At 40.4% G+C, this 18,730-nt stretch overlaps 1 protein-coding gene across 1 annotated transcript in view; it reads left to right on the top strand.

Moving 5' to 3' along the window:
- The first annotated feature begins 11,285 nt into the window (after nucleotides 1-11,285).
- Nucleotides 11,286-18,730, top strand: part of KLHL1 (kelch like family member 1) — a 120,319-nt gene continuing 112,874 nt past the window's right edge. Inside the window, exon 1 of the mRNA XM_015832338.1 lies at nucleotides 11,286-11,857. Coding sequence (XP_015687824.1) covers nucleotides 11,286-11,857 — 572 coding nt within the window. The remainder of the gene's footprint in view (nucleotides 11,858-18,730) is intronic.

Below are 18,730 nucleotides of genomic sequence, written 5' to 3' on the forward strand. Positions count from 1 at the left end.
TGAGGGCTGCTGCCAAAATTTTATTCATTACTGTGTTCGGCAAGTGATCTCATTTGCCCTAGACCAAAAGAGGTGACAGGAAAAATTATGAACTAGAAATTGGGGACTAATACTTCAGCCTTGCACAACCTTGGTTTGTAATGCATATTTTTTTGCAAACTTATTGTAGATCCTTAATTTAGTTCCGCAGAAGTTCATCTTCAAAGGACCTTGGCAGGCAGAAGAATGAGGGATAAGAGAGTAATTGTTACGTTGGAAACTTTGAGAAACAAAACTGGGTAAAGATCAATTATTTGCATGTAAAACATTCCACATTATCTATTTGGAAGCTCCCTACCAAGAAAAAAAAAGTGATGTTTGTTTTCCTGTACACACATTGTAATTTTAGAGCCATATATGACATGGATTCTCCACGATACAGGTAGTCCTCGCCTTACAACTGCAACTGAGCCCAAAATTTATGTCGTTACGTGAGACATTTGTTAAGTGCATTTTGCCCCATTTTACGACCTCTCTTACCAGAGTTGTTAAGTGAATCACCGCAGTTGATCAGTTAGTAACCTGGTTGTTAAGTGAATCTGACTTTGTTGGTCACAAGGTGATCACATGACCCCAGGACACAGCAATGGTCATAAATATGAATCAAGTTGCGAAGCATCTAAATTTTTGATCTCATCATCATGGGGATGCTTCATAGCTGTGAAAATGGTCTCAAGTTGCTTTTTTCAGTGCCGTTGTAAGTTTGAACGGTCACTAAATGAACTGTTGTACTAAAAATGTGCAATCTCAGCTCTTTAGCTCATGTACAAGTTTGCAGGTGTATGCAAGAACATCTCCCTGTGGAAACTTTGCTGATGTCATCAATGCAGTTTTGGGGAAGGGTGAAATGTGTCCCTGATTCATCTATGGTGTATTCGACATTTCTTTCTAATGCTTGAACGGGGCTATGAGTACCCGTGAAATTGTCATCTCTTCATCTATCTGTTCTTCATAGACAATAAATTTCTTATTTAAAAAAAATAAAAAACAAAAAACCTGAACATCAGGTATCTCCAGGGCTATCGGTTCTGTGCAGTTAAAAATCCGAACCAATCAGTAAATGATGATGATTATTTTCCTTCCCTTGTGTTTTTTCTTGATTGGTAACCCTTGTAGCACTAAGAATTTTAACCTATGGCACTGAAAATAAGTTATGCTTGGTTGATTACAGCCTGGGTGCAAATATCTTGAGCTTTATTATAGCAGTGTTCCAATATCTCAGGGGCTGCCATAAAGAAGAGGGAGTCAAGCTATTTTCCAAAGCGCCTGAAGGCAGGACAAGAAGCAACGGGTGGAAACTAATCAAAGAGAGAAGCAACCTAGAACTAAGGAGAAACTTCCTGACAGTGAGAACAATTAACCAGTGGAACAACCTGCCTCGTCTTCGCCACTTACGAGGTTGTGACCTTCAAAAATTCTTCTCTGACCTGTCGGTAAACAGGCTTTACCATATCCCAAAGGACGGACTCCAGGGGGTTGGACTAGATGACCTTCAAGGTTCCTTCCAACTTTACTATTATTATTATTATTATTATTATTATTATTATTATTATTATTATTATTATTATTATTATTATTAAAACGAGGATTGTTTTCAGCGCCCATGTGAAAAACAAAACAACAACAACAACACTTAGAACTATCATTATTTATCCAATAATTGTGGCCAAAACCTACAGTGAGACATCTTGATTGCAAAAGACTTCGGGGAGTTATTTATTTATTTATATCATTTATATAGCCATCCTTCTCATGCAAGTGGGAGGCTTAAAGGATTAAAAACAAACTCCCTAACAATTTGTCTCCCCTTGACATCCAATAGGAGGCCATGAGTTCAAGTCCTGAGTTATCCATGAAAGCTAGCTGGGTGATTCTGGACCAATCATCAGGAGATGGTAAATACTAGCCCTGACTTAGGCAAGAAAGCCTGGAGCTTTGTAAAATTGGAAAATTAATAAAACTTGTTTTTTTTTTTTAAAAAAAAGAAAGCCTGGTGGGTGACTTTAGCCCAATCTCCAGAAGACTGTGAGTTTTAGTCCTATCTTGGGCATGAAAGTTGTCTGGGTGACTTTGGGCCAGTCACTATCCCACAGCCCACCCCACCCCCACAGGGCTGTTTGTTGTATAGAAAATAGAAGGAACAGAGTGTGTTGGATATGTTCATCACTGTGAGTTGTAGTAAAAATAATAAATGCAGGATACAAATAAATAAAATAGAATTACTACAGTAACTTGTATACACTTCATTTTGTATCATACATATTTAGAGATAACTAGCTTATATACACTTCACACCTTTTCTGCCAGTTTCATATCTTCATATCTTCTTTAACTTTACAACCCCATAAACTGTTTTCCTTTTGGTACTGTCCATGGCGCTGGAGAAGACTCCTGCGAGTCCCTTGGACTGCAAGGCGTTCAAACCGGTCAGTCCTAGAGGAGATCAACCCTGACTGCTCTTTAGAAGGCCAGATCCTGAAGTTGAAACTCAAGTACTTTGGCCACCTAATGAGAAGGAAGGACTCACTGGAGAAGAGCCTAATGCTGGGAAAGATTGAGGGCAAGAGAAGAAGGGGATGACAGAGAATGAGGTGGCTGGATGGAGTCACTGAAGCAGTAGGTGTGAACTTAAATGGACTCCAGAAGATGGTAGAGGACAGGAAGACCTGGAGGAACGTTGTCCATGGGATTGCGATGGGTCAGACATGATTTCGCAACTAACAACAACAACAAAACTGTTTTCCATGGCTCTAGTTACTTTTAAAAGTTTTAATGTATGCCCGATGGAAAAAAAAATGCAATGGGAGATATAGAGTACTCTGTCCAATGATCCATTAGTTCAATCTTATTCGCTGGCATTAAATATCAAAGAAGGATAGAATCTTACTTAAGCGTAGGGAGAAAATTGTTGCCAATTGACAACCAGGCAGGCTACTGTGGAGAGAATGATAAAACAATATTATAACATAATATTTAAAAGAAATAGCATTTTCCCAGTGGAGAATGTGTGCATTATTTTTCACACTGAAAAGTAGGAGTTAATAAAGAAGGGGAAAAAAGAGATTTCAGAAAAAATGAGATGTTCATTTGGATAAATGAAAATGTTTAGATTTCACAACAGCAAAAGTCAGCTCTGGAAGAAAAACTTATGTAATAAGTGAATAAAAATCTTAAAAAAACAAACAAATAAACAAACAAAGGAAGAAAGAAAGAAAGAAACACACAAAATGCCATGAAACAACATGAAAACATGGACCTCGTAAGAAGCCATGGCAGCTATTTGGCGAAGATGGTTCTGCACATTCATTATAGTGTTTTCTTCTGTTTAGGCTCCCTGGCAGATAATTGCTGGCAATATTCATTCCCATGATTTATCTCAGATGGGGAGTTCATAAAAAAAAAAAATCTAGTGATGAAAGTACTCTGTGGGTCATCAAGTACAACCTATTATAAACGAACAAGAGTCTGTCATTTCCTTGAGTAATTGGTTTGACTGATGGCTGGCTGGCCTGATTGGTTGGATTTATACCCCACCATAATTGACTAACCATTGGTAGCATTTTTTTTAAATAATCAATCAGAATCTTCTTTTCCAGTATATTGAATTCAATACTTGGTGTCCTGCCATCTGAAACAAGAGACGAAATAAATCTTCACTTTATTCAACATGACCTCTTTTCCTATATTTCAAAAATTATGTGGAGTTGGTGAAATTTGAATTTTAGTAGAAATTAGTACAATCTAAATTAGTACGTCTAAATTTAAAAATGAAAAATATTTTCATGCCCTCCCTCAATCCTTCCAATGCTAAATATCTCTAGTTTTTTTGGGTCTTTTTGTAGGATTTAGTTTCTGGACCCCTAATAACGTCTCTGGATTTGTTTGTCTGAATCCTTCTTAAAATGTGGTACCCAGAACTGGAGATAATACTTGGTTCTAACCAATGCAAAAGAGAGTGGGAAATTTAGATTGCAATCGTAGACCAACATTTCTTACATTACCCCAAACAATAAAACATACTGCATAAATAAAACTAAAATATTGAAAAAGTAAAACATACAGCTAAGTGGGTTATAAAGTGGAAAATAATGTATCACATTTTATCTGCACCAAAAGTATCCTTAGAGACATTAAGTTATTAGGGTTAGAATTTTTGTTCTGCTAATAGGAAAACACAATCTCTTCCCTAAAATAATGTTGTGGGAGGGTAATTCCTAGTGCCAGATTTGGTACCATGGACAGTTCCGGAGGGCAATCAATGCAGACTCAATTACAGTTTCTGCACCCGGTTGATTTCATCTTGAACAGGAAAATCTTTTGCCCCTTTTTGTTAGCCGTTGTTGCTAGAACATCAAGATTAGCCAGATTAAATGCTAATCTGTAAAAAGCAGAGAAGATATTATAGTAATGCTTAGGGAGAGGGGAAAAAATCCATTACAAAGGCTGATGTTAAAGTAATGGTTTTACATCTATCATGGGGAAGCTATCCTTCTCTTTATGTAACCGGTGATTTTATGTACGTTTTCTGCAGACACATCATCTATGCAATTTGTAGTCAACTACTATTCCATACTTTCTCTCTCTTTTTTTTTTAGCAAGGACTTTTATTAAATCCGATTTACCCTCCCCCTGATCTTATATATGTGATACTTATGTCTGTTTCTTAAGCAATAACTTTTGTGTCTCTCGTCTTCTTATTTTCAGCCTGTTCTCTAAGCAATCAAAATTAGTTTTATTTACATCTTCTAGCATATTAGCTGTCCTATCTAATTTCATGTCAACTATAAATCTGATATTCATTTTCTCCCCCCCCCCACTTCATTCAGATATTTAATACAAAAAAACAGTGCTGGACCTAGGAGGGATTCTTGTTGATACCTTAAAAGCATAATATTGGAAATTATTTCATGTTTTAAATTGTTATGGGCATTTGCAGAACTGAGTGCAAGTAACCTTTTGAGGCATAAGTTAGGGAATGGCTAGTAGGAATTTTTTTGTTCCTTGCAGTGTCTACAAAGGGCTTTGACAAATGGAGATAGTTCTGGGTTAATTTTTCTAGCCAAGAACTACTGTAGTGTTGTGCTTTATTGGGGCATTGCCCTCTAAACTTCTCTTGGTTAAAAGTTTTCTGAATAGTCAGTAGATTTTAAATAATATCTCCCCCACCTCATCATTCAGAGAAATAAGACAATTACAAATCCAATTTATTACAATATTTATTACAAATGTTCAGTGTTTCCAATGGACATATGCAAATGTTTTAAATAGGATTACAGACTCTATTGCTCAACCTATTTTTGCTCTGAATGACAAATATATTCTGGTTCCAAATGAACCCTTGCTAAAGTTACCACAGTCTTAAAACCTTCTAAGCAAAATAATGGTGGATGAAGCATGTAATTAGATAAGAAATAATTCCAGAAACATCATAATTGAGTGAGCTCAAAATAAAGAGCTGGGCAAATGGATTATGAGTGTGAATTCGTTTCCTGGATTATTATTATTTTAGAAAGGAAGACAGAAAGTCCCAAAAAATCAAAATCAAAATCAAAGCTGTGTTTTGAAACTGATTAGCCGGAAATAAGAGTCAGAAATTTAAACAATACTTTATTATTTTTCCAGATTATTGTTTGCTGTCCCGGGGGGTTAAGGACAAATATTGTATACAGTCACTCTTGTTACAGTTTGAGGGGGCACAAGGGCTCAGTGGTTAAAGACACTGAGCTTGTCAGCTGAAAAGCTGACAGCCCAGGTTTGAGACTCAAGCACTGTATAACAGGGTGAGCCTCCCATTCCTTGCCAGAGCAGTTCAAAAGCATAAAAATGTTGAGTAGATTAATAGGGACCACTTCGATGGGAAGGTAACAGCACTGACCACGTGATCACGGAAAATGTCTTTGGACAATGTTAGCTCCCTCAGTTAGGAAATGGAGAGAAGCACCAGGCCTTAGAGCAAGGCTTTTCAACCAGTGGTACGGGTACCACCTGTGGTACATTGGCACCTGGCAGGTGGTATGCGACCATCCTAGAAAAGTGGTAGTGGGGGAGGGGAATGAGCTGAACCGGTGGCAGCACCGCACAAGCCTGAGCGAGAGATGGCTGGAGCTGCAGGGCTGTCAGGGCTCAGCGGAAGCGCCAGGATCAGCGCTTCTTCGGGGCTGTCAGGGCTCAGTGGAAGCACCAGGATCAGTGCCAGGCTCCATCTGGAGCTCGGCGCTGATCCTGGCGCTTCTGCTGAGCCCAGAAGAAGCGCCGATCAGCTGGAATGTTGCAGCATCTCCAGGGTCTTGTGATTTACATTCAGATGCTTGGCAACTGATTTGTATTTATGACGGTCACAGTGTCCCAGGGTCATGTGAAGTGACCAAAACCTGCTGCAACCAACCAGCAGACGGGGGGGGGGGAATAAAAACCAAACACCCCCCACCCCACCCCCGCTGCCAATCCTCAACAGAAATGCTCACAACAATGAAAACCTCGGACAGGAGGAAGAGCGCCGCCGGGTGGGCAGGCAGGTGTCTTGCTCGGCTGTGGCTTGGGGGGCACTTTTTTCAGTGCCATTGTAACTTCAAACAGTCACTAAGCGAACTGTTGTAAGTCGAGGACTACCTGTTCTTCATCACTTTTTTCCTTTTTTTATGGGTCATCAAGTTTTTGACACCTTGCTAGGCGACTGGTAGTACTCGGATATTGCCATATCCTAAAAGTGGTACAATGGGTGAAAAGGTTGAAAAGCACTGCCTTAGAGTCAGATATGACTGGACCGGGAATCTTTTACCTTAACCTCTTTATATTTTGAAAAGAGCACAGCATTATGTCATTGTATTATGTTGCTCATTCATGTTATTTTACCGTTTTTATTTTGGCAGATGTCTATCAAAATGACCCCAGATCACCAACACAAATGCTGCAGCTCTTGTAAGATTGCAATTCTTTATTGATATAAAATAACATCACATTCAAATGGTATAGCACTGCAATGTTTTGTGTACCTGTGAGTGCTATTTATTCTTAGAACTATCACTGGGAACAGACAAACTGTAGATTTGTAACTATTAGGACTACTAGCATTTAATTTAATACTGCAATCCTATATACATTTTCTCAGTAGTACTAGCTTTTGAACTCATGGTTACTTACTTCTGTATGTACATAAAGTAGGACGGCTATGGAAGATTTAAAATAGAAAAGTGAATTCTTTCCAACACATTATTGTATTTTCACTGTTGTATGAAGAGAGTTTATTGAATTTTCCCCAATTTATGAATTATAACTGGCAACAAAACATTATTTTCTGTTCAGTCCAGAATTTTTTGTTGCACAATATTAATTCTACTGCTGACGTTGAATGCATTTTTCATTCTACACTTTTAGCTAGTATCCTATGTTAATGCTCACAATTTAAACCTAAAGGAAAAAAATATTTAGGTTAATGTTGGTGGCAATTGTTAAATTGATTCTTGGTGAGAATACAAACATACTTTTGTGGTTTTTCTTAGCAACAGTATAGAAATATTTTTGCACTGCATTTTTTCCCGAGACTTTTTAGTTTTCTAAATCAACAGCTTTCCTCACTTCTGCCACTCAAATGAAATGGGATGCTATCACTTTTTTTAGCTGTCATTCATTTTAATAGGCCTTATGTATTTGTCCTTAACAGCTGACTGATGTCTTGGATGAAACCAATTGAAAAAAATTATTAATTTCTAAGTGTCATGCATTGCCTTGAAAAATTTGAGGATGGAGAATTATTGATCAGCTGTTGGCATAAACTAACATTTAAAATGTGGGAAAGGTACTTTTTTCCCCCTTGTGAATTGGGAACGACCTGAATTTTTTGTTATGCTAAAATACATGTAGCCTTTCCAGAAACCAACAACAGAGAAACAAGCCAACCTCAACTCAAGCTTCTAACTGAGTTCATTTAGCTGGCTGTTAAATCAAACAGAACTGGAACTATTAGTCAAGTGTCAACATTTGTGCTTTGAATTTTATTTTTGTATGTGATGGGATTTTTTTATTTTTTTATTTATTTATTTTTAGGAATGGGCCAAAAATATCCCACTCTGAATTAGGAAACCTATTTTGTACTTTCTGTCAATTGCATTGCCTGCAACTTATAATGGTGTTTAATTGGGCTGCATTTTAGAAGAAGAATGAAACGTCTTTATAGTTACTGTATCAATATATTCATTCATCTAAAAGGGGAGACATGTTCTCCACCTTTAAACACAGTAAGAAAACTGGTTTGCTGTTACTCTGTTTATCATTTTATCGCCTCTAGTCGTGCATGCATTTCAGATGATGATTTATGAGCTAGAAACTAATGCAGTGTAACACGGTTCCCACCAGTTCTCTCCTAGCATCTAACCACAAAGCCGTTCCTCCCGTAATAACATCCCAATTGCACAATACAATCTTTGCCCTCCTCTCACCCACCAGGTAGATAAATATCCCTAGACCACTGACAACATTGGGATTGGATATCATATTCTCTATAGTCTGCATAGTGGAAGGGCAGTCCTAAGCATGCTCTGCACTTTCAATGTAAAGCACTTCATATTTTCCCAGTTAGAAACATAAAACTGCTTAATAATTTGGGCAACCTGTGCCCAGATCCAGGTTGTTTGAATATGATTGATACAGTTGCTTACGGTTGTTGTTTTTTTTGCCAGTGGTGAATTACTTTTGGGGAAGGGGGAAATCACTATTGCAGCTTAGGGTTTTTTTTGCTTAGTTGCAGCATGCCGAAAAGAAACTGAAGCATGAGCAGAGGTTTTGAGGAGTTAAAAGCAATGTCCTGGCCCCGTGGACACTTGGTGAGGAACAAGTGGCATCAACAAACTTGCTTTCCCTTTTGCATATATAAGAGACGGCTGTGCTGAAGTATCCAGCTGATACAAGATAACTTAGCAAGCTTATATGGCATGTTTTCCCATGTGTGTACTTAGCGGATATTCAGCAAGGTTTGTGGGCTGCACCATTGTGTTGTTAATCATTCTTGCTTGGGAGCCCCTTGTCTGTATTTCTCCTTGTAACAATTAAGACAAACATCAGTTCCCTAATTTAACAGCAGCTGAGGGGAGTAGGAGTAATGGCTGCATTCTGCAACACTGTCCCCATAAACTTATTCTTAGCAAAGTGTTATTTTTCTAGGTTCCAAAATTGTTGTCCAGCTATGTCATCAGACCATCTCAGCTGCCTGCCTGCAGAAGACTTTGCCTTCACTAAAATTATGCTTGGGATATTTATACTACTCTTCTTAGTACAAGGGGCTGCCAAATCCTACAGAGTTTGAACTTTGGTGTAGACTCCTAAGGTGCTAGGAGAATGCTGGGCAAATGCTGGCTATCGAGTTTCCATCTGCTGCCATTCCCGAGTTTCCAAGCAAACTGAAGGATCTGGATTGGTTGATCTTTCTTTTTTTCTGTAAGTCCCAATATCTATTCAATTAAAGTTCTTTTTTAGAATCTCACCTGGTTTGAATCTCTAATTCCTAAAGAACCCATTGGCTCCTGGATAGTCACCAGATGACAACATGGATGAATCCTCCAAACCCTTGAAACTGGAGTTCCACCTTAAATCCAAGCACATTTTTCTATTAGTTGGGAAAGTGGGATCTCCAGAGAAATGAGTAAAGTTTTCTTCAAGTTGAATCTAGTTCTTGGTGCATCAACATATCCACAGAATGTAGTCTTCTTGGTTGCCTCAACTTCTTTTGATAGATTTACTATTCCTGAAATAAAGCTTTGTTCAAGTTTCTGGGTGACCTGACAAATATTCATGTGGAGGTAAATCCCAAACAGATAAGGTTTCAGTTAGCAGACACATCACAACCTTATCTCTACATGAGATGGGATAAAATAGTTCTAAAGTTCACACCATCGTGAGTTCTCTTAAAATTACTGCAGAACTTAGTTTTATTTTTGATTCATGTTTAAACAGCATTGGATAAAAATGGGATGGTGGAAAGGAAGAGAAAATTAGCATGATCCTCCATTGGCAAAACTTTGCATGTAGTCAGAGAGAGGGAGAGAGGGATCTAGAATAGAGGCTTCATTACCTCACGGGGTGAGTTTGGGTGGACAAAATGTTCCCAAGCTGAAGAGTCAGGTTTGAACCAGTCTAACTCACAACATCCATTTCAGGAAGTGGCTTTAGGAGTTAAAGAGTTCTGAACAAGAAGATTTTGTCTGGGAAGATCCTGGCAAATTAGTCCAGGAAGCTCTGGGCAGCCTAAAAATGCTGGCTGGAGTCAACCGGATCAAAAGCTCGTTCAGAATTCATTCGGGTGAAGAGCGGGTCGCTGTGGTGAAGGAAGGAAGGAAGGAAGGAAGGAAGGAAGGAAGGAAGGAAGGAAGGAAGGAAGGAAGGAAGGAAGGAAGGAAGATGAGAAATAAACTCAGGGCTCACCGGGTTTTCAAGATCTTGATTCAGGACTCAGGTCAGGAAAAACAGGCTTCCGTGCTCTTGGGGGGATCCCGCTTGGGTGGGTCTCTCCAGGCTGACTTTTGAAACCGGGGGGGGGGGAACCCGAGGGAAACTGGGACAGGCAATGGGGATCCTAATGAGGCTGAACGCTGCTCGAAAAGCCGCCCCCCCCCCAGTTAGACGTCTCTTCCAAGGATGCTCTCAAGAGAGCCGGCTCGGTGCTGGACAGCGCTTGGAAAGAAAGCAGAACCGACGCCGGAGAAGCCAGCCCGGTTGGGGGCGCCAGGGAGCACTAGCATCCTCCCCCACCCCCTTGCTCAGAAAAGACCCTCGCTCGCCCTCCCTCTCCCCTCCCCGTCTTCCCCAGCTACTAACCCCAGAGCTTAAAAGCCCGGCAACTTTGCGCGCGGTGCCTCCGCTCCTCCTCCTCCCGGTCGGAGCGCAAAATTCGGGGCGCTCCATGGGCAGCCGCCGCCGCCGTTGCTGAGCCGAGTGGGTGGGGGGAGAGGAGGAGGAGGAGGAGGAAGAGGAGGAGGAGAGGGTTACTACTTGGCGTAGCGTGCTTTCCTTCCCCTTTCAGTCGCTCGGCGGCAGCCCGGCTGCTTCCTGCGCCTCGGGCGCTGCGGACTCTCCGGCGCTGTGGTGGTGGAGGAGGAGGAGGAGGCCCTGGCCGGCAGCTCGCCTTGTCCCCCTCCGGGCTCGCCGGAGCAACGCCGGCAGCTCAGTCCGCCCTCCTGCCCGCCCGCCTGCCTGCCTTGCACGCTCCGGGCTCGCCGGAGAAGCCGCGCCAGCCTCGCCTCCGCCTCCGCTGCAGGATGTCGAACTCCAGCAGGAAGGACTTTGACGTGAAGCACATCTTGCGCCTCCGCTGGAAACTGTTCAGTCACCCGGCGGCGCCCGCGGGCGGCTGCTTGCAACCGGACGGCAGCTTCGAGCACTGGGGCCCGAGCCAGAGCCGGCTGCTGAAGAGCCAGGAGCGAAGCGGAGGCGGCGGCGGCGGAGGCGCCTTCTGGAAGAAAGCCGCCTCCTCCTCGTCCTCCTCCTCCTCCGCCGCCTCGCCCTCGCCGTCCTCGGCCGCCGCCTGCCCGCCGCCCTGCGCCGTCTCTTCCCTGCCCCTCAACGGGACGTCGCTCCCGGCCACCCGGCTCCATGGGCTGGCCGAGCCCCAAGGTCCCCCGCCGGCTCCTCGCACCATCTTCTACGTCGAGGCGCTGGACGAAGGGCCCGGCGGTGGAGGAGGAAGAGGAGGAGGAGGAAGCAGCGGAGGGGACTTCGCTGAGTTCCCCCGCCCGGAGGAGAAGGCGCTGGTGCTGCGCGAAGTCAAGGGGGAGCCGCTGCCCTTCGCGGATGGAGGCGGCCGGGCAACAGGTGAAGGCGCCGCGCACAGGTAGGCTACCCAAGCGAGCGAGCGAGCGAGTGTTGCCCGGCCGGAGAAGCGCCCCTGGCCGGCCAAGGAAAGCTCAACATCGTACAGCCCCCCCTCCTCTTTAGCCCCCCTCCCAGCTTTGCTTTGCCCTGCCCCATCTTGCCCCACTTTGCTTAGTTATGGGAAGCGCGCCCCCTCCACCTGCCCGCCGGTTCCTCCCCTTCGCCTTGACTTTTGAGTAAACTGCGCAAAGAAGCAGCTTGACTCTCCCCCCTGGGATTAGAGAGCGCTTAAGAAGGCGTCCTTTCGGTCCGACCGTGCCGTTAGTCTCGTTAGGGACCGAACTTCAGAGTCCTTTATTTAATTTTTTTATTTTTTTTGTCGCTGGAGAAGAGTCGCACGATCGCCTGGCGAACTGGTGGAGAAGCCACTCGTTTACGCACGCCAAGTAATTGCAGGGGTGGTAGGCTGGGTTTTTTGCAGGCATGGTCGTAGAACGCTGCCTAAGCAGATGCTAGCAATATTATCGGAGCTCACTTGCACGGATTTCGAACAACTTTCTGGGTTGTTCCGTAGTGGCGAATTGACCACCAACGGATAGATAGAGACACCCACTGAGCAGCACTGAAGCTATGTTTAAATTGCTTCAAGGGACCAATAAGTCCTGCTTCGGTCCTTGCCACTGGCACCTGTAACATTTCAAAACTCAAACTTTGCTTGAGTTGTACCAGAATAGATCTGATGCTCAGGGATGCCTTAATTCTCTTTGGGAGTTCTAGAGTAAACCGTTTTTTCTTTGTTTTCTTAAGGTTGCAAGAGAATTGCTCTTCTGAGCTTCTTCCCAAAGGTGCTTTTTCAGGAGGCCACAGGACTTTCTTGTTTTTCTTTGAAGACTTTTCACTTCTCATCCAAGAAGCTTCTTTGAAGCTGAAGAAGAGCTGAAGGGGCTTCTTGGGATGAGTAGAGAAATGTTTTCAACCCCCCCCCCAAAAAAAATAAAAAAACCAAGAAAGTCCAGTTGCCTCTTGAAAAAGCACCCTTGGGACAACCATGACCTAGATGATGAAGAACCTCCATCGACATTCTGGACTTCTTGTGAGAAAGCACTCCCTAGTCTAACTTTTTCATCACAAGTTGATGTGTCCTGTCTAAAATAAATCCTCAACAGAGTTCTTGCTTTAATAGTATATATGAGTACTTGTGCAAGATTTTTTTTTTTCTGGATCCAGTTTCTTGGGAGTGAACCTTGGGCTCGAGTAGGACTTTTGTGTAAAGGGGTAAAGATTGGGTTGGTAAACTAATGCAACCAAAGGCTTGCATGATCAAAAATGTCAACATTGTAAGATTACACGTGACTTTCCATACTTAAGCACAGACTTTAATTATCCTAAATTGCCACTGACACTATTTAGAGATTATTGTAAGAAAAAAGTGAGCATTCTTAATTGTTCTGTTTGTGTTTATACACTATTTTTCCCAGAAAGTAATTAACATCTTGTCTCCCAAGCTCTCTTACAAAGAAGCCAATAATATTAAATAGTTACAGCTTTGAAACTAATGATCCTCTCATCTTGTCTTCTGTTTCTATTCAAAAGTTAACTAAAATAAGCAAAACTTATATATAAAATGGACTGCTATTGTACATGGACATTCATACTTCTATGTACTCAGAATATTTACCCAAAATGGAAAAATCCCTATTAGTAGTCCAAAGTTGCTGATTAAAAAGTGCCCAATGGGGAAACTATGCAAAGTTGTTTATCTTATGTACAAATTATGCATGGAAGTGCCTATGATTTCTGTATCCAGTTTATTTTATTGATGGATTGATTTATCCAACTGGATTTAGAAATGTGATAAAACAAAGTGAAGGTCATTTAAAATAGAAGGAAAAAGAAAAAAAAAGGAAAAAAAAATACTATCCATACTTGGAACCATTCAAGTTCAGTTTTATATAAACTATTTGGGGATCTTTTGTTATTCCCAAAGGTTGGAATAAAAACTCCATTAAAGGCTTCTGAATAAATATGGTGCTATAGAGTTTCATATGTATCCCCCTAAAAAGTTTCCATTTGAACTGGTAAAATGGTTTGTTGGCATTTTTCTTTTTTTTAGTTTGATACTTTACTTCAAAAAGAGTATCTTCCTTTTTCCTGGTAACACTTAACATAGGTGAAAATCTTGTTTCTTTTTTTTTTCTTTTTTTGGCTATTTATTTTAATGCTCTTCCATTCATTCTACTCCTGGGATGGCTTGAATTTCAAATTAGAGTTAGAAAGCACTTTGTCAGATTCCAACCAGTTGATTCAGTCAAAATTAAGCATATTTAAACCGGTTTGCTTCAGCGAATACTGACATGCATCCTCACCTTTAAAAGCCAGGAGACTTAAAGATTCTTGACTAGATCTAATATCAAAAGGAAAACCAGCCAAGTGGGAATAATATTTTAGGCCATGCCCTTGGGATTTGCTGATGTATGTACTTTTTAGCTGAAATGTTTCTAGCACCTGTCATATATAGCTAATCAAGCCCTAAGTTAAGTTATCATTGGTGTTTATTCAGGTGTTTAAATGAGCGTTGACATCCTGAAATATTTTATTTAGAATTATGACATTTCACATGCATTGAATTTGTTTCACCGTTATGTCTAAGTCCACAGGGCTCAAATGCTTCTTTCTTTCTTAATTATTACAGATCCAATATTAAGCCTTGGAGGGTGTTATTTTCTAAATTGCCTAGTGAAGTTTCTAATAATTAGAAGTTTAGTTACTTTTCAATGACTTTAGGACATATAATAGCAACCGTTGCTCAAAATATTCAAGCGAGAAGGGGCCCCTGATGTTAAGTTCTGCTCAGTTCACTGAGAACCACTTAATTTTTTTTTAAAAACTTTTATGGCACTGTTCCAGATGAGTACAAGAAAAAAATAATCTCTGTCACTTTATTTGTCTTTCTTATTCACTGCTTCTCCCCTTAGCACAGGGCGCACGCAATACTTAATCATTTCGAAGAAACTTAATGAATATTTTAAAAACTTCAAACAAAAATTAATATAAATAGAGAGTGAGAGACCAAAAAAGTAAACAATGTAGCACAACAGTGGGACAAAGTTATAGAAAAGTTGCCTTCAACTTTCATGTGCTTCATTTTAATGAAAACTAGGCTATGAAATTTAGGTAATTTATGGGTTACCTATTTTCGCCATTATAAACCAGTCTTCAAGATTCCCGTACCAAACTTATGGCTACATTCCCTCTAATGTATGGCGCCAATATCTTGTAACATGTCTTGTGGCTTAACTCTCAGGATGCTGTTTGCTTATATATAATAGGCTAAAGAATGGTCCTGGATAGGAAATTAAATCTTTCCTTGCTTCGTGGAAAAGGATCATGAAAAGTAGCAAGTGAGATTTCTTTAAAAAATGGATAAATGATCCTGTCTATTATGCTAGCCGTTCCAGTTTGATCAGCTTTTCTGTTTGGAAAACAGAAAAAAGATGGCTTATTTTGGTTGAGCAGAGTAGAATACTGTAGCTTCATGCGAGTCTGTGGAAAAAATATCAGCTCCTTTGTCAAGTTATGCAGGCAAGGAGTCTTCTTTTGAACAATTTTTCATGCATATAATGATACATGAATCAATTTCAAGGCAGTGAAGCTGAGAAGCTGATTTTTGTACAGTTTAACTTCTTTCATTGAAAAGTTTTTTCAGGTGTTCATTTATTTTTCAAAGCGGGGAAGCATCTGAGTGTTCGTAAGCATGTTGGTGATTCTATAGAATGAATATCATGAAGTAAAGCCTCCTAAGATGGGTTTCTTCAGTTGCATTTTTTAAAAAACAGATTTTTCAATTAAAAATATGATAGAAAGTGTCTTTATATTCCTTTGCAATATTGGTAGGTTAGGATGGTCCAGAGAGTCAGATATCCTAACATCCCTGGCATAGATCTATGAGTTTGTTTCACCTTCTTAAAAAAAAAATCTGGATAGAAAAAAGGGTTTACCAGGAATCTTGATTCTTTCAAGTAAACATGCAGAAATATGTGTTGCATGCTTGCTTCAGGCACCCCTGGGGTCAGTAAGATGCTTGAAAGCAAAGGAAAACCTTAGGATAAGGTTTTGATTCTCTTTTAGAAAATGTCTCCAAGAACATGGCCGCTAAAGATTTGCTAGACTTTTTAAAGTCCTCAACATGACACCACAGGAGCGCTTGTAGTTTTGCACATTTTCTTCCTTATGGTTTCTGGCTGAACAATGGCTGAAGTTTGTGTTCCTTCAAAAACAACCAGATCTGTTTGAGGTGGAATAGCACTAGGCTGCAAGATTCAAAGGATCATGTTATGCCATCTTTTAGAACTGGTGCTGATTCAGTTTCAAGAGTTTTCGGTTCTTCCTTAGTTTGACGGCTTATCTCTTTCCTTGGAAATGTTTCCAGAAGAGGTTTTGTGTATGTGTGTGTTTGGGTGAGTGCGTAGAATGATATGCAATGTCTGTGCTGTTAAAATTCAATAATGCTCTGTTATTATTGGTTAATGTTTATCTTCCACAATCAATTACAAAGTAAGCTTTAATCATACTACTCATAATTTCCAGTTACCAACAAAGAAATAAAATGGTTACTCCCCCCCTATATAGTATTGCAACAGAAGAAAAGGAATTACGGTAGATTTTTTTTTCCTTCCCCACTTCCCTAGAATTCACATATTCCTTTTTCTGAACTTTATCTTAGCAGAAAGGAGCATCTGGTGATCCAGTTGCAGTTTTGCAAAATGTGGTGGAAAGTCTTAAAAAACTGTCTGGCGAGGACAAGTCACAAAATGCCAACTTAACTGGAAGACTATCCAGTGGTCAGCATGCAATCCAGTACAAGATTTATGACGCCCAAGGCTTTCCTATAAATTAAAATGCTTCAAGCTGTTGTATTGCTGTATAGAACATATGCTTCATGTTTGCTTTTTTTAAATGGGGAGGGGGTGAGAGACATGCTTGAAGGATAACTTAACCAAGTTGATTAATTTTGTGCCATCAAATCAATGTCAGCTGTTAGAGATTCCATCGATAGATTTTCTCCATCACCATCTATCCACATCTTAACAGAATAAGAGAATAAGAGAGTTCAAAGAGACCTGGAAGTTTTGTGGTCCAATGCCCTGCTCAAGCAGGAAACACTATACTATTTCAAACAAAGGGTTGTGCAATCTCTTCTTAAAAACCTCCAGTGGTGGAGCATCCACAACTTCTGAAGGCAAGCCGTTCCACTGGTTAATTGTTCTCACTGTTCTTCTCAGTTCTAGGTTGCTTCTCTCCTTGATAAGTTTCCATCCATTGCTTCTTGTCCTGCTATCAGGTGCTTTGGAGAACAGGTTGACCCCCCCTCTTCTTTGTGGCAGCCCCTCAAATATTGGAACACTGCTATCATGTCACCCGTGGTCCTTCTTTTTACTAGAGTAGCCATACTCAATTCCTGCAACTGTTCTTCATATGTTTCTTCCAAAGATGCCCTGTCACTGAGTCCACCCACCTTTCTCATGGTCACTGTTTTCTTCTCTTTTCTTCCACCTTTCATAGCATCAAAGTGATCTTCAGAAATCTAGTTTTTTGCATAATATGTTTGAAATGAGGTAATTTTAGCTCAGTCAGCCACTTAGATCATATCCTACAGTGAACATCGTGGTATGTAAACTGGAACTGAATTTGTAGATACGTCTTGTAGCTGAATTTGTAGTTGTTATGCTATAGCTTTTCCTTATTTTTTTTCATTTAATTACTTCTGTTGAAATAGCCATCTATTTGTATATGTGTGTGTGTGTGTGTGTGTAGCACACACTTTTTAAAATACTCTACGTCACCCACAGCAATTATGAGTGGTTCTTTTTCTGGTTAGTTTTTGGAAGATGATAATTGTTGAGATCAGAGTTTTTAAATAACTGGATAAGCATTGGAACTCAACTAATATTGATTAAATTTAAGAGTTTAAAAAGCTGTTTTTATAGGTACTGAAGAGAGACCTTTCAAAATCTTTCTTGGCTTTAATTCAGTCCTTGAATAAAATATAATTAATGCTTCTTCATCATTTTTCTTGTTGGTGAATCTAAAATAGAATTTGTAAACAAAAACAAGCACAGTTATTCTTTTGTATGGGTTTCCAATCCTTATTTATATTATACATAAGGTACATTATGATAAATATTTCAGTATAGCCATATATCCAGCCTAGGACAGGAATGTCATTAGATGAGAATTAGTCTGACAGAAACTATTTTCAAATTTTGTAATGTGTTCAGCTGCGGAAGGAACATAATGTTTAATCTACTTGAAATAAGCTTCCGTAGTGTTTATCAATGAGCTCCATTCATTTCCCGGTATCTGGGTTACATTAAACGATAGGAATTTGCAACACCTGAAAGAAAATTGCCAGTTAAAAGTAATGTTTTCAAACTACCTTTTAGAACAAGGAATTAAGATCTGGATAACAGAGACCCAAGCACAGGGCCTTTATGTCTGATTCCCCTGGATTGTTCAAAAGTGTCTTTTAATTCGTATGGTACTAGTTCTGGAGCATGAGTAAAGGATTTGGCCGGGGGCTCATTCCATGCCTCACTTCATCTGGCATTTCTTTATAGGAACAGCTCTTTTGCAAAGTGTCAGCTATAGGGAGAAAAGGTGATTTTTTTTCCCTCTTCTGGAGCATGCGCTCCAACTCTGTCCAGTCTGTGTATAGAGAAAAGCTATTTAAACCTCTCAAAGTCAGTCTGTGAGTTGAGCGACATATCAGATGGGTGGATAGATGGATGAATATTCTTAGCATCAGGAAGATGGGATGGGTCATTTCCATGTCACTGACAGAAAGGAAAGGAAAAAGGAAATGTGAACTAGAATGGTGCTTGTTGTGTCTGCG

The sequence above is a fragment of the Protobothrops mucrosquamatus genome, unplaced genomic scaffold (assembly GCF_001527695.2).
Source record: "Protobothrops mucrosquamatus isolate PMUCROS unplaced genomic scaffold, P.Mucros_1.0 scaffold2, whole genome shotgun sequence".
Lineage (NCBI taxonomy): Eukaryota > Metazoa > Chordata > Lepidosauria > Squamata > Viperidae > Protobothrops > Protobothrops mucrosquamatus.